This window comes from Conger conger, chromosome 6, assembly GCF_963514075.1.
Source record: "Conger conger chromosome 6, fConCon1.1, whole genome shotgun sequence".
Taxonomy (NCBI): domain Eukaryota; kingdom Metazoa; phylum Chordata; class Actinopteri; order Anguilliformes; family Congridae; genus Conger; species Conger conger.
Window position 1 is genome coordinate 53,277,875 of NC_083765.1, and position 25,894 is coordinate 53,303,768.

Sequence of the window (25,894 nt, forward strand, 5' to 3'; positions counted from 1 at the left end):
TGGAGACGGAGAGACGGGCCACTGCTGTGGCCCCGTTTCTGCCCTCGTATGTGTTCACTTATCCAGCCGCGAAAAGCTTGTCCTCCCCCCTTTCATTCCCAGTCAGCCATAGTAGTCCCTCAGTGGCTACATTAGCGTGTTCACGTCACAAGTCCGTAAGAGTGCGGAGCAATCTAGAACCCTCTAGAAACCACACGTTGCATACCAATCCCTCCATTTCAGTCAAATAAAAATGAAGGAAAAAGAAGCAGTGCGCACGAATATGTCACAAATATACACAAAGACGCACACTCCTCCGTGCCAGCACAAATAAAAAAATAAGTGTTCCTATTCCACAGTGGGCCTCAGGGAAAAAAACAGGTTTGTATTCCAAAGTTAAAAAAAGCTGAAGTAGAAGTGAAACACTGGGGCCAGAAGAGGCGATTCAGCTAAACGGCTGAATCTCTCCATTCTCCCCGGGATCAGGACCCAAGCTCCCCCCCCCCCCCCCCCCGGTAGTCTATCGCTCTGACGGCGGTCAGGGGCACAGGTAGCTGTGCGCGGCCGAGGCAGAGTGAACGAGTCCCGCGCTGGCGAACGCGGCCGGGGGAGTGGGCAGCTCCTGGAGCCCCTTGGCGGGGCGTGAGTGCCGACTCCCCGGCTGGAAGGAGTCCCCGTTCTCCAGGGCCGCGTGCGCGTGGAAGCCGTTCGTGAGCCCCGCCCCCTGCGCCGTCCACCTGTCCGCCCCGCTCTCCTGCTGCGGCCCGTTGTGATTGGCCGGCGGTCCGAGGCCGGGGCTAGACGGGCGGGGCTCCTGGGGGTCGTCTCCCGGGTCGTCAGCCTCGCTCTCCCCCTCCGAGTCGGAGAGCTCTGAGTGCACGATGACGTCCGCCTCCACCTGGTTACTGCACAGGGACGAGTACAGCCGGTCCTCTGCCTCCGTCTGCAGGACACACGGACAGAGAGACGGGGGGAGAGACACATGGACAGAGAGACAGGGTGAGAGACACACACGGACACAGAGAGACAGGGGGGGGAGACACACGGACAGAGACACAGGGGGAGACACACGGACGGAGACACAGGGGGAGAGACACACAGACAGAGACACATGGGGAGACACACGGACACAGAGAGACAGGGTGAGGGTGAGAGACACATGACGACATGATGTTTTTGCATAATTATCAAACATTAACAGAGAGACGGGGGGAGACACACGGACAGAGAGACAGGGGGGGAGACACATGGACAGAGAGACAGGGGGAGAGACACACGGACAGAGACACAGGGGGAGACACACGGACAGAGAGACAGGGGGAGAGACACACGGAGAGACACGGGGGGGAGACACGGACACAGGGGGAGAGACACACGGACACAGAGAGACAGGGGGGGAGACACACGGACAGAGAGAGACAGGGTGAGAGACACACGGATAGAGAGACAGGGGGAGAGATACATGGACAGAGAGACAGGGTGAGAGACACACACGGACACAGAGAGACAGGGGGGGAGACACACGGACAGAGAGACAGGGGGGGAGACACACGGACAGAGAGACAGGGGGGGAGAGAGAGAGACACACCCAGAGAGACAGGGTGAGGGTGAGAGACACACGGATAGAGAGACAGGGGGAGAGACACATGGACAGAGAGACAGGGTGAGAGACACACATGGACACAGAGAGACAGGGGGGGGAGACACACGGACAGAGAGACAGGGGGGGAGAGAGAGAGACACACCCAGAGAGACAGGGTGAGGGTGAGAGACACACGGACAGAGAGACGGGGGGAGAGACACATGGACAGAGAGACAGGGTGAGAGACACACACGGACACAGAGAGACAGGGGGGGGAGACACACGGACAGAGAGACAGGGGGGGAGACACACGGACAGAGAGACGGGGGGAGAGACACATGGACAGAGAGACAGGGTGAGAGACACACACGGACACAGAGAGACAGGGGGGGAGACACACGGACAGAGAGACAGGGGGAGAGACACATGGACAGAGAGACAGGGTTAGAGAGAGACACACGGACAGAGAGACAGGGGGAGAGACACACACAGAGACAGGGTGAGGGTGAGAGACACATGACGACATGATGTTTTTGCATAATTATCAAACATCAACACAGAGAGCTGACCATAGGAGGCAGAGGTGGAAGGGTTAGGGACTTTTAAAAACACCTACGTCACTGCTCTTTGTGTTGTGGGCGTTTTGGATACTGAAACCAGCAAGAGCGCGTGTGGGCCTGTAACATTTTTAAACGTGTCCTGGGACCTGTTGCAATCTGTTCTGGTGTAGATTATGTAGGAAGAGCATACTCAAACATCTGTGAAACAATGCCCATTTCTGTGTACGACATGCAATAAAGACCTATCTGTTTCCAGAGAAAATTCTTTCAATTCTCCAAGGTCCTCTCTGGCATCAAATATGTAACACAGTTCAGAGAGAAAAAATATAACAGTAATTGCGTAGAGTGCACAATAAAAAAATACATACATATATATAAAAATTTTATGGCTTATCATGCTATTTTCATTCTGTGTGTATGTGTGCATTTGTCTGTGTGTATGAAGCGAAATTAAGTCTTTTTGAAGCCACTTAGTTGATAGATGTACACACAAAGAAACAGAACTCACAGGCAAGACCCTATAAAAATATAAATACATCAAACAATTGGTTTGAAGGACAACCGAGTCTCTTTCTCTGGGCGCTTTTTCACTTCTGTTAGAACCTTTGTTCATTTTAATTCACAACTACATAAAGTATTGGCATTATCGTTTGTAATTAAAAATGTGAATATAGAAATAAACATTGTATAACTGAATCTGCCAAGCCCTTACATAATTATCAGGTTGGAGAAATTAACGGAGAAATGGTACAGCCCAGTTATTTGTGTACGCTAACCGCATAAAGGACACCACCAAATGTATTGATTTGCAATCACTCAAGGTCAGGACTATGTTCCCTAGAGATATGGTTTGAGATAGTCATTTTAGTTTTCCAACCACACGAACAAACAACTACAATTGCCTTTCAAAATAAGGGACTGGTTAAAAATAGTGCTGTTCAGACAACAAGCACCACATTTTGCTAAGCTGCACAAATTGTATCCAAGTGTCTGTTATTATTATGTCCACAACACAGTTCAAGCTAGTTTCTATGACATTATAATGTGCAACTACAACATTAGCGCTGCTACTTACGACAGGTGTATGCTGTGAGCTGTGCATACAAACACACACACAAGCATACAAACACGTGCACACACACACACAGATTCAAGTACATATGCACACAAACACACCCACACATATGGATGTAAACACACAAACGCACCCACACATATGGATGTAAACACACAAACACACCCACACATATGGATGTAAACACACAAACGCACCCACACATATGGATGTAAACACACAAACGCACCCACACATATGGATGTAAACACACAAACGCACCCACACATATGCATGTAAACTCACATCCATGTACATGCACACATATGCGAGGACACATTAAAACGCATGTTCGCGTGCGCAGGTGCGCGTGTACAAACACACACACAAGCATACAAACACGTGCACACACACACAGATTCAAGTACATATGCACACAAACACACCCACACATATGGATGTAAACACACAAACGCACCCACACATATGCATGTAAACTCACATCCATGTACATGCACACATATGTGAGGACACATTAAAGCGCATGTTCACGTGCGCAGGTGCGCGTGTACAAACACACATTAAGGATGAACATCCTCATCCTCACCATGCTGGATTCGGTGGTCGGGGTCTCCAGGGGCCCATCACTGGGCAGTCTGGCCCCAGGACTCAGGGCCCCGTTGCTAAGGGCAGGGGAATCCTCCGTGACGGTGTCCCGGTACCTGGTGATGCGGTTGGCCCAGTTGCGGCTGACCGACCCGTTCCAAACAGGCTGAGGGGAACAGAGGGAGAGAGAGAGAGAGTACATGTTGTTGGAAGTACAGTAGACATATACAGGGCTGTAGCATGTTGTCAAAGAACTGTGCTGATACACCTTGATGGAGAGCAGGCTGCGGTTAGCGTTAGGCCTGATCAATTTAATTGCCTGCCTTGCCTGCCTTGTCTTTTGAGGCTTTCAGCAAATGCAAACATTTCACTTAAAACATAGACTTTGCGATGAATTCAATTAAAAATTGGTACCTTTTTCTATTGAAATGCCATACAGTGGTGTACAGCTGGGCACTCTTATTGCTGAAGGACTGCAAGACATGATGTATTGTGGTATTGTGAGTACGTACACACGTACTACTTTGTGCTTTGTGAAACCATATACCTGTGATGGGAGTTGTTGGAAAGTTATTTGTACGAACGCGTACAGATTCTTTTCAGATCTTCAGCATCTTGGTTACTTGAAACACTTGCTGAAAAAAATTGATCTTCCTGACATGGCCGTGTCTGTCTCTCAAAAACAGGCCTTGTGCGTGTGGGAGACCGCAGTAGGCGGTGTAAAATGTCTCTCTTTAAGAGTAAGAGGACCAGCAGCGGCAGTCATATAACCCCCCCATCACACGGTAGCTCAGTGTAATAAAAAAAAGAAATATATAGCCCTGCTTTCAAACTGTATCAGATTACAAATGTCTGCATAACTCAATTCTCCAAGGACCATTTTCACCCCATATCCCCAACCCCCTCACCCCACATCTCCACCAATTGCTGACACCCCCCCCCACCCCCCGGCCCTAGGGGTGGAGGGGGGGGTAAAAATCAGAGATAGGCTACTGGGAGGGGTGTGTCTCTCTGAACCACAGTGCGTCATTATGCATGAGCACGCTGGTGCGTTGAGAGGTCCCGTTTGTTTTCGGTGAGTAACATGAACAGGGTGTGCATAGTTATTAAAGCATGGCCTTCCTCTGCCTTTATCTGTACTATTTATTGAGCCACTTGTAGATGCCTTATGCCCCAGATGTATAATCATGGTTAAAAGTGAAAATGAAACACACAAAATTAGTCTGCATAACACCTCCAAAAAAACACCTAATATCCAGTCCAGATAACCTAGACCAGAAGGCAGTATATCAATAGATGTATAGATACTGCCCACTGCAGGACTTCAGAAGCTAAAAAACATAGAAAGCGATACTACATCAATGACACAAGCACATTTCTCTCTTTGAGTGTTAACTGGTCCAAGAGAGAATATCTGTCTGTGCAATGTATCATGGCAGCTCGGAGACTTGAAAGAGAAGACAGGTGTTTGGATCTATCCTTGCTCATGCCAGCGGTCCCTAAATTGAGAGTCAAGACGCACTAGTGCAAGGGTCCTGGAAGGCCGCGTGCTGGTTTCTGTTTCAACCATTTACCTTAGTTTTAGTTTTCATACAGCTCCTAGGCTGGTTCACTGTTGTACCTCAGTACAGTGGAATCTTTAGTTTACACTGAGACGCTGCAGTCTGTGGCTGTGGCTGGTGCTTATTCAAATTCCAATTCAAGGTATGATTGAGGCAATCATTCAATAATTAAGAGAAAAAATTGGCACAAAATCATGAAACAGATTTGGCGCTTATTGTGCACCAGCTTCTGAGATGGGTCCCAGGATATGACAGAAAAATATGCTCCAAGGTTTGAGCTGACATTTACAGTAATCTAGCTGTGTGCTGTGCTGCAAAGAACGCAGGCATTTACTGACAGCCATATATTCAAAACATTTTATTACATATTTTAATATATGCAATTTTCATTAAAATGAGGGGGGTGGTCACACACACACACACATTCACTCATTAAATGTGTTGTGAGCATAGGAAGTCCAGGAATAAGAGCAGTCCCTCTTACCTTTATGGCACTAAAGCCAGTTCCCCAGTTACCCCCCGTGATCTCGCCTGGTTTTACGGCACTAAAAAAAGCCCCTCAGTTGCACCTGCCGTCCGTGTTTTGTTTAGCCTACCCAAAAACGAGTCCCCCGGTTATCCCTGGCGTGTACGCGTGTGGTTTTACAGCGCTAAAATGAGTTCCCCTGTTAGGGAGTGTGCATTCGTTCGAACAGAGCATTTCGGTGAATTGTGGTGAACATTGCCCCAAAAAAGGTCACGGCGCCACCAGTTCCAGAATCCAGAATCCCCTCAAGCATAAACAATGTGCCCACAGCGTGAATAGCTTTGAGGATTCATTTTCCGATACGTGCACCTGATCCCAGTCTCACAGTACTTCTGCATCTATCTACAAAACAGCCTCACCTATGAGTGCTCTGCCTGTGCGGTTTACATCTCTTTATGGGGAGCATTATATGATAAAGATGTGTGAAAAACAACTTGGGTGAAAGAGAGAGGAGAGGAGGATGAAGCAACATAATCTTTGCGTTGACGCTTCTATCCCCTATTTCAGAGAGATATCCGGATATAAAGATTAATTGACAAAGAACAGGGCAACTCAAACTCTTTCATTTTGGTGCGTCTGCAACTGTATGTTTGTGATAGCCAGAGGGTCAGAAAGTAAAAGTCCTGCCTGGTGTTTCTTCCACCTGTAAACTCAGTCAGCAGATTTCACTGTCAGATTTTTTCCTCTAGCTGAAGAATTGTGCCAATTACTGTAGCAAATCCACTTGACAAAATACTACCAAAGACTTGCTTGGAATTATACTGGAATTTCCCACCTCTGCGTCTGTTCAATACTGCTGACAGGGATGACAGAGATAACAAAAGCTGACAATCGTTTGACTGGTATAATGCACTTTCATGTAATATTTGTTCTTAGCCTTTTTTTAAAAATCCCATGATTAGGTAAGCAGCTAATCAGCAAGCTAGCCTTGTTAGACCTAAGTTGCATTTGTTTGTATTAAAAAGGTGTTGGTGGCAAACTAACTGGAATGTTCATTTAAACATTATCCATTTGCTGCAAACGTAGTTCACCGTGACCGTTCGGCCATCTTGAACACACATCTGGTCATTGCCATTTGCTGCACTAAAACCAGTCCTCCTCCACCCACCAGTGAGTATATGGCCATGGACTACAAGTCCCAGGTGCCCCGTGTTGGATGACATGGACTGCAACTCCCAGTCGCCCTGTGTCGGGCCACATGGACTACAACTCCAAGGTGCCCCGTGTCGGGTCACATGGACTACAACTCCCAGGTGCCCTGTGTCGGGTCACAGGCTCACCTTGGCCTCCAGCGCCAGGCCGTCGTCACCGAGGCCCCCGGGCCCTATGAGGCTGTGCTCCTCCGTCACCTCGGCCAGTGGCGGGGCGGGGTCCTGGGCCCCCGGGGACATCAGGGTCTCCAGCTCGTGGCAGTCCCTGCACTCCGGGGCCGCGACGGGGGCCGGGCGGCCTCGCCGGTACTGGGGCGGCAGGGCGGAGGGGTCCAGCCCTCCAGAAACATCCCTGGGGGGTGAGGAGGGGGAGGGAGGGCGCGTTAGCAATGGCGCTTTCACAGAGCAGACAGCTGTTTGGATCTATCCTGGGTTATGCCAGCGGTTCCTAAACTGTGGGTCAGGACCCACTAGTACAACGGGGTACAACCCGGCGTGTAGCGCAGTTATTAAGGTACTATGACTGGGACCCGCAAGGTCAGAGGTTCGATCCCCCGTGTAGCCACGATAAGATTTGCACAGCCATTGGGCCCTTGAGCAAGACCCTTAACCCTGCATTGCTCCAGGGGAGGATTGTCTCCTGCTTAGTCTAAATCAACTGTAAGTCGCTTTGGATAAAAGCATCAGCCAAATGACATGTAATGTAAAACCCAGGTCCTGGAGGGCCGGTCTAGACAGTTTAGCACAGCACTTTAACACCGCACTATATGCTTTAGCACAATGTGGGGAACAGCAAACCAATGGGGTTAAAACAGGAAGCTGATGTCTATCTGACACTCATCTCCGCCACACACGCACCTCTTCCCTTAAAACGCAGAGGAAGCTTCGCTCGCTGGTTATGCTTTTGATGTACTTCCAAGACATACGCCCGCGAAAAAAAAAAAAACCCCGCTAAGCTTCTATTTATGGATCGCACCGCGCTCCCGGGCTTGTAACAAAGAGTTATGCTCTGGTGCGGGATGACGGATGCTGATCTGATCCACTGCGAGTCGAGGGGGATCGTATGTCACAGGAATACTCGCGCGGCCCACATTTCAGTGCTTTGGCACGGTCCTCCTGCGTGATTTACCGATCGGACAGATGTTCTCACCTCACGGCTCATTAAAACAGGACTTAAACATTTTAACCGGAGCCCTGCGAACGGGGCAGAATGAAGCTGGCTTTAATGTACACTGGAACAGTCCATCATCGAGTAGGGGGGGGGGGGGGGGTCGCCCTGTGCAAGTGCGTTCCCACGGTTTCACAATGATTTGTGTGTCTGCGCATCTCGATGTGCTTCACTTTGCTGTATGTCTCACTGTGCTGTATGTCTCTCTGTCTCACGGTCTCTCTGTGCTGTATGTCTCTCTGTCTCACTATGTCTCTCTGTGCTGTGTCTTGTGTCTCACTATGTCTCACTCTGTCTCTCTGTCTCACTATGTCTCTCTGTGCTGTATGTCTCACTATGTCTCACTATGTATCTCTGTGCTGTATGTCTCACTGTCTCACTATGTCTCTTGCCTCACTATGTCTCTCTGTGCTGTGTCTTATTGTGTCTCACTGACTCTCTGTGCTGTATGTCTTATTGTGCAGTACATCTCATTATGTCTCACTGTCTCACTATGGGAGTTTGCATGTTCTCCCTGTGTCTGCGTGGGTTTCCTCCGGGTACTCCGGTTTCCTCCCACAGTCCAAAGACATGCATGTTAGGCTGATTGGAGAGTCTAAATTGCCCGTAGGTATGAGTGTGTGAGTGAATGGTGTGTGTGCCCTGTGATGGACTGGCGACCCGTCCAGGGTGTATTCCTGCCTTTCGCCCAATGTATGCTGGGATAGGCTCCAGCCCTCCTGCGACCCTGTTCAGGATAAGCGGGTTAAGATAATGGATGGATGGATGGATGGATGTCTCACTATGTCTCTCTGTGCAGTCTTATTGTGTCTTACTGTCTCACTGTGCTGTATGTCTCTCTGTCTCTCTGTGCTGTATGTCTTATTGAGCGGTACATCTCATTATGTCTCACTGTTATGTCTCATTGTCTCCATCTTCCTGAGCCATGACTCACTGTTCCATCTTTCTGTACGACATCTCACTTTATTATCGGTCTGTAAGCAAAACGTGTCTGTTGTGAATCTCACGGTCTCAGTCTCCTTGCCACTGTCAGGCCTTGCACTCCTTTATGGCTCTGTATCACCCTCTTCACATTTAAAATTGCTATTTTCAATTCATCACAATGCAATCATTACAAATACACTGACGCACACGCATGCACGCACGCACGCACGCACACACACGCACACACGCACACCCACGCGCACACACCCACATGAACAAATGCACACACCGACACATTCATCGTGAAAATCCATCATGGCTCTTTTCAGTTGCTCCTTTTTAAAAATTCCACCTGAAACATTCAGCCCCATTGTTTCAGATCTTCAATCTGCTTGCTTTCAACTGCAAAATACGCTCCAAAATAGTAGGTGTTCATCAGCCTGTATAAGTCTGGGGCAAGGCATTACACTTTTTTGTGCTGTATTAAATAGCGTTAAAAGGAATACGCCAACATTTTTGGAAGTGTACCTTTTTCTGACTTACCGAGATTTAAGAGGAGATGTTAAATTTCATTTTCATTTGAGCTACTACCTTCTTTACTGCGCTCAACCAGCGGAAGACGGAAAGATACAGTGCATCCGGAAAGTATTCACAGCGCTTCACTTTTCCCACATTTTGTTATGTTACAGCCTTATTCCAAAATGGAATAAATTCATTTTTTTCCTCAAAATTCTACACACAACACCCCAAAATGACAACATGAAATAAGTTTTTTTTTTTTTTTTTGCTAATTTATTAAAAATAAAAAACTAAGAAATCACATGTACATAAGTATTCACAGCCTTTGCCATGAAGCTCAAAATTGAGCTCAGGTGCATCCTGTTTCCACTGATCAACCTTGAGATGTTTCTACAGCTTAATTGGAGTCCACCTGTGGTAAATTCAGTTGATTGGACATGATTTGGAAAGGCACACACCTGTCTATATAAGGTCCCACAGTTGACAGTGCATGTCGGAGCACAAACCAAGCATGAAGTCAAAGGAATTGTCTCTAGACCTCCAAGACAGGATTGCCTTGAGGCACAAATCTGGGGAAGGGTACAGAAAAATTTCTGCTGCTTTGAAGGTCCCAATGAGCACAGTGGCCTCCATCATCCATAAATAGAAGAAGTTCGGAACCACCAGGACTCTTCCTAGAGCTGGCCGCCCGTCTAAACTGAGCAATCGGGGGAGAAGGGCCTTAGTCAGGGAGGTGACCAAGAACCCGATGGTCACTCTGTCAGAGCTCCAGCGTTCCTCTGTGGAGAGAGGAGAACCTTCCAGAAGGACAACCATCTCTGCAGCAATCCACCAATCAGGCCTGTATGGTAGAGTGGCCAGACGGAAGCCACTCCTAAGTAAAAGGCACATGGCAGCCCGCCTGGAGTTTGCCAAAAGGCACCTGAAGGACTCTCAGACCATGAGAAACAAAATTCTCTGGTCTGATGAGACAAAGATTGAACTCTTTGGTGTGAATGCCAGGCGTCATATGTTTGGAGGAAACCAGGCACCGCTCATCACCTGGCCAATACCCTACAGTGAAGCATGGTGGTGGCAGTATCATGGGGATGTTTTTCAGCGGCAGGAACTGGGAGACTAGTCAGGATTGAGGGAAAGATGAATGCAGCAATGTACAGAGACATCCTGGATCCAGAGCGCTCTTGACCTCAGACTGGGGCGACGGTTCATCTTTCAGCAGGACAACGACCCAAAGCACACAGCCAAGAAATCAAAGGATTGGATTCAGGACAACTCTGTGAATGTCCTTGAGTGACCCAGCCAGAGCCCAGACTTGAATCCGATTGAACATCTCTGGAGAGATCTGAAAATGGCTGTGCACAACCTGATGGAGCTTGAGAGGTGCTGCAAAGAGGAATGGGCGAAACTGCCCAAAGATAGGTGTGCCAAGCTTGTGGCATCATATTCAAAAAGACTTGAGGCTGTAATTGCTCCCAAAGGTGCATCAACAAAGTATTGAGCAAAGGCTGTGAATACTTATGTACATGTGATTTCTTAGTGTTTTATTTTTAATAAATTAGCTAAAATTTCTAAAACTTCTTTCCTGTTGTCATTATAGGGTGTTGTGTGTAGAATTTTGAGGAAAAAAATGAATTTATTCCATTTTGGAATAAGGCTGTAACATAACCAAATGTGGGAAAAGTGAAGCGCTGTGAATACTTTCCGGATGCACTGTACATGTATTCAGCGTTTAGTTCTACCCGTCTAACTTCTCTGAAGCTTCTCTCCCATTAAAATTTTTTGTATGTATTTCAAATACACATGATACCTTGTGTAAATAAGAGCGCTTCGGAGTTGCTGTAAGGTGTATTTCATCACTTTGAAGAAGGTAGGCTACTGACTCCTATAGGCTTCAAGTCTTTATGCTAAGCTAACACATTATGCTAACATGGAAACTGAGGTGTGTTCCCTGGTGGGGGGTCACACTCTCAGGGGGGGGGGGGGGGGGGGGTGTTCCCTGGAGGGGGTCACAGACAGTGGGTTAGGGGTCACACTCACAGGGGGGTGGGGGGTCTCACACACAGGGGGCTGGTTGTCACACACAGGGGGGTAGGACAGGCTTACCTGGCCTTGCCGCTGCGGAAGCTGATGCACATACAGAGGAGGATGCAGAGCAGCCCCAGGCAGACTCCCACGATGATGCCCGTCATCGAGTGCACGTTCAGCTCTGCAGGGGTGCAGGGGGGACAGGGTCACCCCACAGAAAACCACACGCTACGTTTTAAAGAGAGGGCATACCCTCCATAAAGATCTCACACACAGCTCAACACATACTGTACAATACCCTCCATACAGATCTCACACACACCTCAACACATACTGTACAATACCCTCCATACAGATCTCACACACACTTCAACACATACTGTACAATACCCTCCATACAGATCTCACACACACCTCAACACATACTGTACAATACCCTCAATAAAGATCTCACACACACCTCAACACATACTGTACAATACCCTCCATAAGGATCTCACACACAGCTCAACACATACTGTACAATACCCTCCATACAGATCTCACACACACCTCAACACATACTGTACAATACCCTCCATACAGATCTCACACACACTTCAACACATACTGTACAATACCCTCCATACAGATCTCACACACACCTCAACACATACTGTACAATACCCTCCATAAAGATCTCACACACACCTCAACACATACTGTACAATACCCTCCATAAAGATCTCAAACACACACACCTCAATGTATACTGTACAATACCCTCCATAAAGATCTCACACACACCTCAACACATACTGTACAATACCCTCCATAAAGATCTCACACACACCTCAACACATACTGTACAATACCCTCCATAAAGATCTCACACACACACACCTCAACACATACTGTACAATACCCTCCATAAAGATCTCACACACACACACCTCAACGTATACTGTACAATACCCTCCATAAAGATCTCACACACACATCAACGTATACTGTACAATACCCTCCATAAAGATCTCACACACACCTCAACACATACTGTACAATACCCTCCATACAGATCTCACACACACCTCAACACATACTGTACAATACCCTCCATAAAGATCTCACACACACCTCAACACATACTGTACAATACCCTCCATAAAGATCTCACACACACCTCAACACATACTGTACAATACCCTCCATAAAGATCTCACACACACTTCAACACATACTGTACAATACCCTCCATAAAGATCTCACACACACCTCAACACATACTGTACAATACCCTCCATACAGATCTCACACACACCTCAACGTATACTGTACAATACCCTCCATAAAGATCTCACACACAACTCCACACATACTGTACAATACCCTCCATAAAGATCTCACACACACACACCTCAATGTATACTGTACAATACCCTCCATACAGATCTCACACACACCTCAACGTATACTGTACAATACCCTCCATAAAGATCTCACACACAACTCCACACATACTGTACAATACCCTCCATAAAGATCTCACACACACCTCAACACATACTGTACAATACCCTCCATAAAGATCTCACACACACCTCAACACATACTGTACAATACCCTCCATAAAGATCTCACACACACCTCAACACATACTGTACAATACCCTCCAAAAAGATCTCACACACACACACCTCAACGTATACTGTACAATACCCTCCATAAAGACCTCACACACACACATCAACGTATACTGTACAATACCCTCCATAAAGATCTCACACACACCTCAACACATACTGTACAATACCCTCCATACAGATCTCACACACACCTCAACACATACTGTACAATACCCTCCATAAGGATCTCACACACACCTCAACACATACTGTACAATACCCTCCATAAAGATCTCACACACACACACCTCAACGTATACTGTACAATACCCTCCATAAAGATCTCACACACACATCAACGTATACTGTACAATACCCTCCATAAAGATCTCACACACACCTCAACACATACTGTACAATACCCTCCATAAAGATCTCACACACACCTCAACACATACTGTACAATACCCTCCATACAGATCTCACACACACCTCAACACATACTGTACAATACCCTCCATACAGATCTCACACACACCTCAACACATACTGTACAATACCCTCCATAAAGATCTCACACACACCTCAACACATACTGTACAATACCCTCCATACAGATCTCACACAACCTCAACACATACTGTACAATACCCTCCATACAGATCTCACACACACCTCAACACATACTGTACAATACCCTCCATAAGGATCTCACACACACCTCAACACATACTGTACAATACCCTCCATAAAGATCTCACACACACACATCAACGTATACTGTACAATACCCTCCATAAAGATCTCGCACACACCTCAACACATACTGTACAATACCCTCCATACAGATCTCACACACACCTCAACACATACTGTACAATACCCTCCATAAAGATCTCACACACACACACCTCAACGTATACTGTACAATACCCTCCATAAAGATCTCACACACACATCAACGTATACTGTACAATACCCTCCATAAAGATCTCACACACACCTCAACACATACTGTACAATACCCTCCATACAGATCTCACACACACCTCAACACATACTGTACAATACCCTCCATACAGATCTCACACACACCTCAACACATTCTGTACAATACCCTCCATAAAGATCTCACACACACCTCAACACATACTGTACAATACCCTCCATACAGATCTCACACACACTTCAACACATACTGTACAATACCCTCCATAAAGATCTCACACACACCTCAACACATACTGTACAATACCCTCCATAAAGATCTCACACACACACACCTCAATGTATACTGTACAATACCCTCCATACAGATCTCACAAACACCTCAACGTATACTGTACAATACCCTCCATAAAGATCTCACACACACCTCAACACATACTGTACAATACCCTCCATAAAAATCTCACACACACCTCAACACATACTGTACAATACCCTCCATAAAGATCTCACACACACCTCAACACATACTGTACAATACCCTCCAAAAAGATCTCACACACACACACCTCAACGTATACTGTACAATACCCTCCATAAAGATCTCACACACACACATCAACGTATACTGTACAATACCCTCCATAAAGATCTCACACACACCTCAACACATACTGTACAATACCCTCCATACAGATCTCACACACACCTCAGCACATACTGTACAATACCCTCCATACAGATCTCACACACACCTCAACACATACTGTACAATACCCTCCATAAGGATCTCACACACACCTCAACACATACTGTACAATACCCTCCATAAAGATCTCACACACACACACCTCAACGTATACTGTCCAATACCCTCCATAAAGATCTCCCACACACATCAACGTATACTGTACAATACCCTCCATAAAGATCTCACACACACCTCAACACATACTGTACAATACCCTCCATAAAGATCTCACACACACCTCAACACATACTGTACAATACCCTCCATAAAGATCTCACACACACCTCAACACATACTGTACAATACCCTCCATACAGATCTCACACACACTTCAACACATACTGTACAATACCCTCCATAAAGATCTCACACACACCTCAACACATACTGTACAATACCCTCCATAAAGATCTCACACACACACACCTCAATGTATACTGTACAATACCCTCCATACAGATCTCACACACACCTCAACGTATACTGTACAATACCCTCCATAAAGATCTCACACACAACTCCACACATACTGTACAATACCCTCCATAAAGATCTCACACACACCTCAACACATACTGTACAATACCCTCCATAAAGATCTCACACACACCTCAACACATACTGTACAATACCCTCCATAAAGATCTCACACACACCTCAACACATACTGTACAATACCCTCCAAAAAGATCTCACACACACACACCTCAACGTATACTGTACAATACCCTCCATAAAGATCTCACACACACACATCAACGTATACTGTACAATACCCTCCATAAAGATCTCACACACACACACCTCAATGTATACTGTACAATACCCTCCATACAGATCTCACACACACCTCAACGTATACTGTACAATACCCTCCATAAAGATCTCACACACACCTCAACACATACTGTACAATACCCTCCATAAAAATCTCACACACACCTCAACACATACTGTACAATACCCTCCATAAAGATCTCACACACACCTCAACACATACTGTACAATACCCTCCATACAGATCTCACACACACCTCAACGTATACTGTACAATACCCTCCATAAAGATCTCACACACAACTCCACACATACTGTACAATACCCTCCATACAGATCTCACACACACCTCAACACATACTGTACAATACCCTCCATAAAGATCTCACACACACCTCAACACATACTGTACAATACCCTCCATAAAGATCTCACACACACCTCAACACATACTGTACAATACCCTCCAAAAAGATCTCACACACACACACCTCAACGTATACTGTACAATACCCTCCATAAAGATCTCACACACACCTCAACACATACTGTACAATACCCTCCATACAGATCTCACACACACCTCAGCACATACTGTACAATACCCTCCAAAAAGATCTCACACACACACACCTCAACGTACACTGTACAATACCCTCCATAAAGATCTCACACACACACATCAACGTATACTGTACAATACCCTCCATAAAGATCTCGCACACACCTCAACACATACTGTACAATACCCTCCATACAGATCTCACACACACCTCAACACATACTGTACAATACCCTCCATACAGATCTCACACACACCTCAACACATACTGTACAATACCCTCCATAAGGATCTCACACACACCTCAACACATACTGTACAATACCCTCCATAAAGATCTCAAACACACACACCTCAACGTATACTGTACAATACCCTCCATACAGATCTCACACACACCTCAACGTATACTGTACAATACCCTCCATAAAGATCTCACACACACCTCAACACATACTGTACAATACCCTCCATAAAGATCTCACACACACACCTCAACGTATACTGTACAATACCCTCCATACAGATCTCACACACACCTCAACGTATACTGTACAATACCCTCCATACAGATCTCACACACACCTCAACACATACTGTACAATACCCTCCATACAGATCTCACACACACCTCAACACATACTGTACAATACCCTCCATAAAGATCTCTCACACAAACACCTCAACGTATACTGTACAATACCCTCCATACAGATCTCACACACACCTCAACGTATACTGTACAATACCCTCCATAAAGATCTCACACACACCTCAAGACATACTGTACAATACCCTCCATAAAGATCTCACACACACACACACACCTCAATGTATACTGTACAATACCCTCCATACAGATCTCACACACACCTCAACGTATACTGTACAATACCCTCCATAAAGATCTCACACACAACTCCACACATACTGTACAATACCCTCCATAAAGATCTCACACACACCTCAACACATACTGTACAATACCCTCCATAAAGATCTCACACACACCTCAACACATACTGTACAATACCCTCCATAAAGATCTCACACACACCTCAACACATACTGTACAATACCCTCCAAAAATATCTCACACACACACACACCTCAACGTATACTGTACAATACCCTCCATGAAGATCTCACACACACACATCAACGTATACTGTACAATACCCTCCATAAAGATCTCACACACACCTCAACACATACTGTACAATACCCTCCATACAGATCTCACACACACCTCAACACATACTGTACAATACCCTCCATACAGATCTCACACACACCTCAACACATACTGTACAATACCCTCCATAAGGATCTCACACACACCTCAACACATACTGTACAATACCCTCCATAAAGATCTCACACACACACACCTCAACGTATACTGTACAATACCCTCCATAAAGATCTCACACACACATCAACGTATACTGTACAATACCCTCCATAAAGATCTCACACACACCTCAACACATACTGTACAATACCCTCCATAAAGATCTCACACACACCTCAACACATACTGTACAATACCCTCCATAAAGATCTCACACACACCTCAACACATACTGTACAATACCCTCCATACAGATCTCACACACACTTCAACACATACTGTACAATACCCTCCATAAAGATCTCACACACACCTCAACACATACTGTACAATACCCTCCATAAAGATCTCACACACACCTCAACACATACTGTACAATACCCTCCATAAAGATCTCACACACACCTCAACACATACTGTACAATACCCTCCATAAAGATCTCACACACACACACCTCAACGTATACTGTACAATACCCTCCATAAAGATCTCACACACACATCAACGTATACTGTACAATACCCTCCATAAAGATCTCACACACACCTCAACACATACTGTACAATACCCTCCATACAGATCTCACACACACCTCAACACATACTGTACAATACCCTCCATAAAGATCTCACACACACCTCAACACATTCTGTACAATACCCTCCATAAAGATCTCACACACACCTCAACACATACTGTACAATACCCTCCATACAGATCTCACACACACTTCAACACATACTGTACAATACCCTCCATAAAGATCTCACACACACCTCAACACATACTGTACAATACCCTCCATAAAGATCTCAGACACACACACCTCAATGTATACTGTACAATACCCTCCATACAGATCTCACACACACCTCAACGTATACTGTACAATACCCTCCATAAAGATCTCACACACACCTCAACACATACTGTACAATACCCTCCATAAAGATCTCACACACACCTCAACACATACTGTACAATACCCTCCATAAAGATCTCACACACACCTCAACACATACTGTACAATACCCTCCAAAAAGATCTCACACACACACACCTCAACGTATACTGTACAATACCCTCCATAAAGATCTCACACACACACACATCAACGTATACTGTACAATACCCTCCATAAAGATCTCACACACACCTCAACACATACTGTACAATACCCTCCATACAGATCTCACACACACCTCAACACATACTGTACAATACCCTCCATACAGATCTCACACACACCTCAACACATACTGTACAATACCCTCCATAAGGATCTCACACACACCTCAACACATACTGTACAATACCCTCCATAAAGATCTCACACACACACACCTCAACGTATACTGTACAATACCCTCCATAAAGATCTCCCACACACATCAACGTATACTGTACAATACCCTCCATAAAGATCTCACACACACCTCAACACATACTGTACAATACCCTCCATAAAGATCTCACACACACCTCAACACATACTGTACAATACCCTCCATAAAGATCTCACACACACCTCAACACATACTGTACAATACCCTCCATACAGATCTCACACACACTTCAACACATACTGTACAATACCCTCCATAAAGATCTCACACACACACACCTCAATGTATACTGTACAATACCCTCCATACAGATCTCACACACACCTCAACGTATACTGTACAATACCCTCCATAAAGATCTCACACACAACTCCACACATACTGTACAATACCCTCCATAAAGATCTCACACACACCTCAACACATACTGTACAATACCCTCCATAAAGATCTCACACACACCTCAACACATACTGTACAATACCCTCCATAAAGATCTCACACACACCTCAACACATACTGTACAATACCCTCCAAAAAGATCTCACACACACACACCTCAACGTATACTGTACAATACCCTCCATAAAGATCTCACACACACACATCAACGTATACTGTACAATACCCTCCATAAAGATCTCGCACACACCTCAACACATACTGTACAATACCCTCCATACAGATCTCACACACACCTCAACACATACTGTACAATACCCTCCATACAGATCTCACACACACCTCAACACATACTGTACAATACCCTCCATAAGGATCTCACACACACCTCAACACATACTGTACAATACCCTCCATAAAGATCTCACACACACACACCTCAACGTATACTGTACAATACCCTCCATAAAGATCTCACACACACACACATCAACGTATACTGTACAATACCCTCCATAAAGATCTCACACACACCTCAACACATACTGTACAATACCCTCCATAAAGATCTCACACACACCTCAACACATACTGTACAATACCCTCCATACAGATCTCACACACACTTCAACACATACTGTACAATACCATCCATAAAGATCTCACACACACACACCTCAATGTATACTGTACAATACCCTCCATACAGATCTCACACACACCTCAACGTATACTGTACAATACCCTCCATAAAGATCTCACACACAACTCCACACATACTGTACAATACCCTCCATAAAGATCTCACACACACCTCAACACATACTGTACAATACCCTCCATAAAGATCTCACACACACCTCAACACATACTGTACAATACCCTCCATAAAGATCTCACACACACCTCAACACATACTGTACAATACCCTCCAAAAAGATCTCACACACACACACCTCAACGTATACTGTACAATACCCTCCATAAAGATCTCACACACACACATCAACGTATACTGTACAATACCCTCCATAAAGATCTCGCACACACCTCAACACATACTGTACAATACCCTCCATACAGATCTCACACACACCTCAACACATACTGTACAATACCCTCCATACAGATCTCACACACACCTCAACACATACTGTACAATACCCTCCATAAGGATCTCACACACACCTCAACACATACTGTACAATACCCTCCATAAAGATCTCACACACACACACCTCAACGTATACTGTACAATACCCTCCATACAGATCTCACACACACCTCAACGTATACTGTACAATACCCTCCATAAAGATCTCACACACACCTCAACACAAACTGTACAATACCCTCCATAAAGATCTCACACACACACCTCAACGTATACTGTACAATACCCTCCATACAGATCTCACACACACCTCAACGTATACTGTACAATACCCTCCATACAGATCTCACACACACCTCAACACATACTGTACAATACCCTCCATAAAGATCTCACACACACCTCAACACATACTGTACAATACCCTCCATAAAGATCTAACACACACACACCTCAATGTATACTGTACAATACCCTCCATACAGATCTCACACACACCTCAACGTATACTGTACAATACCCTCCATAAAGATCTCACACACACCTCAACACATACTGTACAATACCCTCCATAAAGATCTCACACACACCTCAACACATACTGTACAATACCCTCCATAAAGATCTCACACACACCTCAACACATACTGTACAATACCCTCCAAAAAGATCTCACACACACACACCTCAACGTATACTGTACAATACCCTCCATAAAGATCTCACACACACACACATCAACGTATACTGTACAATACCCTCCATAAAGATCTCACACACACCTCAACACATACTGTACAATACCCTCCATACAGATCTCACACACACCTCAACACATACTGTACAATACCCTCCATACAGATCTCACACACACCTCAACACATACTGTACAATACCCTCCATAAGGATCTCACACACACCTCAACACATACTGTACAATACCCTCCATAAAGATCTCACACACACACACCTCAACGTATACTGTACAATACCCTCCATAAAGATCTCCCACACACATCAACGTATACTGTACAATACCCTCCATAAAGATCTCACACACACCTCAACACATACTGTACAATACCCTCCATAAAGATCTCACACACACCTCAACACATACTGTACAATACCCTCCATAAAGATCTCACACACACCTCAACACATACTGTACAATACCCTCCATACAGATCTCACACACACTTCAACACATACTGTACAATACCCTCCATAAAGATCTCACACACACCTCAACACATACTGTACAATACCCTCCATAAAGATCTCACACACACACACCTCAATGTATACTGTACAATACCCTCCATACAGATCTCACACACACCTCAACGTATACTGTACAATACCCTCCATAAAGATCTCACACACAACTCCACACATACTGTACAATACCCTCCATAAAGATCTCACACACACCTCAACACATACTGTACAATACCCTCCAAAAAGATCTCACACACACACACCTCAACGTATACTGTACAATACCCTCCATAAAGATCTCACACACACACATCAACGTATACTGTACAATACCCTCCATAAAGATCTCGCACACACCTCAACACATACTGTACAATACCCTCCATACAGATCTCACACACACCTCAACACATACTGTACAATACCCTCCATACAGATCTCACACACACCTCAACACATACTGTACAATACCCTCCATAAGGATCTCACACACACCTCAACACATACTGTACAATACCCTCCATAAAGATCTCACACACACACACCTCAACGTATACTGTACAATACCCTCCATACAGATCTCACACACACCTCAACGTATACTGTACAATACCCTCCATAAAGATCTCACACACACCTCAACACAAACTGTACAATACCCTCCATAAAGATCTCACACACACACCTCAACGTATACTGTACAATACCCTCCATACAGATCTCACACACACCTCAACGTATACTGTACAATACCCTCCATAAAGATCTCACACACACCTCAACACATACTGTACAATACCCTCCATACAGATCTCACACACACCTCAACACATACTGTACAATACCCTCCATACAGATCTCACACACACCTCAACACATACTGTACAATACCCTCCATAAAGATCTCACACACACCTCAACACATACTGTACAATACCCTCCATAAAGATCTCACACACACACCTCAACGTATACTGTACAATACCCTCCATACAGATCTCACACACACCTCAACGTATACTGTACAATACCCTCCAGAAAGATCTCACACACACCTCAACACATACTGTACAATACCCTCCATACAGATCTCACACACACCTCAACACATACTGTACAATACCCTCCATACAGATCTCACACACACCTCAACACATACTGTACAATACCCTCCATAAAGATCTCACACACACCTCAACACATACTGTACAATACCCTCCATAAAGATCTCACACACACACACCTCAACGTATACTGTACAATACCCTCCATACAGATCTCACACACACCTTAACGTATACTGTACAATACCCTCCATAAAGATCTCACACACACCTCAACACATACTGTACAATACCCTCCATACAGATCTCACACACACCTCAACACATACTGTACAATACCCTCCATAAAGATCTCACACACACCTCAACACATACTGTACAATACCCTCCATAAAGATCTCACACACACACCTCAACGTATACTGTACAATATCCTCCATACAGATCTCACACACACCTCAACGTATACTGTACAATACCCTCCATAAAGATCTCACACACACCTCAACACATACTGTACAATACCCTCCATAAAGATCTCACACACACCTCAACACATACTGTACAATACCCTCCATACAGATCTCACACACACCTCAACACATACTGTACAATACCCTCCATAAAGATCTCACACACACCTCAACACATACTGTACAATACCCTCCATAAAGATCTCACACACACCTCAACACATACTGTACAATATCCTCCATAAAGATCTCACACATACTGTACAATACCCTCCATACAGATCTCACACACACCTCAACACATACTGTACAATACCCTCCATACAGATCTCACACAAACCTCAACACATACTGTACAATACCCTCCATACAGATCTCACACACACCTCAACACATACTGTACAATACCCTCCATAAAGATTGGGACAAAGACTTATTTTTTCTTGATTTGGCTCTGTACTCCACAGAAATTAGGGTGCTATGTATAAAAAGTGCTGCAATTTTTACATGGTGAAACGTAGAAATGTATATAAAATACCCTTTCAGAACAGCTGAGGATCTTAAAATTGTGAAGTACAGAAAAAACATACTTGAGAACCTCAACATCATGGAGGACACTGCATTTCAGATGAGTAAGCTTTGTGCTCTTGAAAGAGAATAGCACACATTCACACGCTGGGTTTGCCTGCAGCAGCAAGGCCAGAAACTGCTCTGGTCGTTTCGCCTGCAGCTCCACCGGCTCTGGGGTACAGCTCTCCCCTCTCTCCCCCCGCTCTCCGGCTGTCGGTCTGCGCTGCCGAGACCACTTCACACGCCCGGGAGGGGAGGTATTAATTGGGCATCGGCGCCGGGCATATCCGTCTCCTCTGGCAGTAACGTGGAGGGGGGGGGGAAGACAGATGGTACCGCTCCCCTCCCTCCTGGCCCCCCGCTGTGGAAGGCTGGCCCAGATACGAGCGAGGATGGGGAGTCCTCGTGTGCCTGATATGCAAATCCCACATCAAACACGCGGCGGTGTGGATCCCCCCCCTGCCAGTCCCTGTCCCCGGTTAACCCGCCTCGCAGCGCAAGCCCAGAAACCTCCTTTGATACGCCGAGTGTGGTGCGGCCCCAGCAGGGCCTCACGCAAGAACACATTTTTGTCTTCTTATCGTAAATTTCTCATACTTCTTTTCACACAAGCGTGCCAAGTTGGATTCGACAAACGCACCCAACTGGTCTAAACAACCATGTAAACGTGTGAATTTGCATAATTGATGGCACAAAAATTGTTCGCGTGATTCGTACGACAAGTCAGGACCACTTGCAAGTGGCTGTGATTTTGCACGCAGTGAAACATCACCGAACGCCGTGTGCTCTCACCGTATCGTTCCGGGGGCGTGTGAACATCCTTCACGGCGGAAAAGGGCCCTGCCCCCACGGAGGTATAAGCCCCTATTTTGAAGAAGTAGTATGCGTTGCTCTGCAAGCCCTGCACCTCTGCGCTGGTGATGCTCCCTGTGAAGGAGAGAGGGTAGTAAGAGAAGAAGGGAAGGAGGAGGGCAGGTGGGAAAGAGAGTGTTTGGGGATGCAAAATGAGAATGGTACTAGCATACCAGTGAACCAGTTACCCACGGTTCAATGGGTAATGCAGTTCACAGAAATGTGCAAACTACGCTATGACAGAGGGGAATGTAAACACAGATACGAGGTGAACCGATGCACGGACGCCCGACAGGATGACAGGTGAACGAACAAAAACACTAGCGTGTGTTTCTGTTCATCTGTGTCACACCACATAGAGCAAAACAGAGCAACAGAAACAAACACCGTGGAGCAAAACAGAACAAGAGAAACACTATTGAGTGGCACAGATGAACAGAAACACACTAGAGTGAAAGAGAAGAACAGAAACACAGAGCGAAAGAGAAGAACAGAAACACAGACGTACAGAGCGAAACGGAAGAGCAGAAACACGCAGGGAGGCGTCACGCACCATGGCAGGACAGAGAGCTCCACTGCTGGTCGGGCAGGCTGCCGTTGGCACTGTACAGGATCCTGTACTCCACGATGATGCCGTTGGACTCCGGCGGGGGGTGCCAGCTGACCAGCACGGCGCTGGAGTCCAGGGCGCTGACCTGGAGCTCGTCTGGGGGAGTGGAGGGGCCTGCGGAGCCAGGGCAGGGAGAGCGGGGAGAGGGGAGGATCACCACAGGACCGGCGCGTGTTCACTTACAGTGCAGTCCGTAAGTATCTGGACAGTGGTACAATTTCAGTTCTTTTAGCACTGTGATTTAAGGTCAAAGTGCAGACTGCCACCTTCAATTTGATGGATATTTGCATCCATATTGGGTGATCAGTGTAGGAATTCCATCCACCTCCCCATTTCACAAGACCAAAAGTAATTGGACATTTGGCCTCTGAGCTCTCTCTGATTAGTCAAGTGTATGCAGGCTTCTGATTCGCTTTTGGAGGCTGTTCTTGCATTTGCCAATATGAGGGCCAGAGTTGTGAAACCAAGGAAAGTCAAGGAAGCCATTATAAGCTTGGTCAAATGCAGAATGCTTTTGGATTAAAATACCTTTCTGTGCCAAATTCTGAACTTTCCTGGAACTTTTTGAGAGCATTGCATAGGTTACCAA

At 45.6% G+C, this 25,894-nt stretch overlaps 1 protein-coding gene across 2 annotated transcripts in view; it reads right to left on the minus strand.

The window, feature by feature from the left end:
• Positions 1-494: 494 nt before the first annotated feature.
• Positions 495-25,894, minus strand: part of igdcc4 (immunoglobulin superfamily, DCC subclass, member 4) — a 44,398-nt gene continuing 18,998 nt past the window's right edge. For both annotated transcript variants that reach the window (XM_061246773.1, XM_061246774.1), the window contains exons 13-18: positions 25,249-25,419; positions 24,636-24,770; positions 11,735-11,837; positions 7,150-7,372; positions 3,783-3,947; positions 495-922 (exon numbers count right to left, since the gene is read on the minus strand). In XM_061246773.1, the coding sequence (XP_061102757.1) occupies positions 518-922; positions 3,783-3,947; positions 7,150-7,372; positions 11,735-11,837; positions 24,636-24,770; positions 25,249-25,419 (1,202 nt within the window). In that variant the 3' untranslated portion in view covers positions 495-517. The remainder of the gene's footprint in view (positions 923-3,782; positions 3,948-7,149; positions 7,373-11,734; positions 11,838-24,635; positions 24,771-25,248; positions 25,420-25,894) is intronic.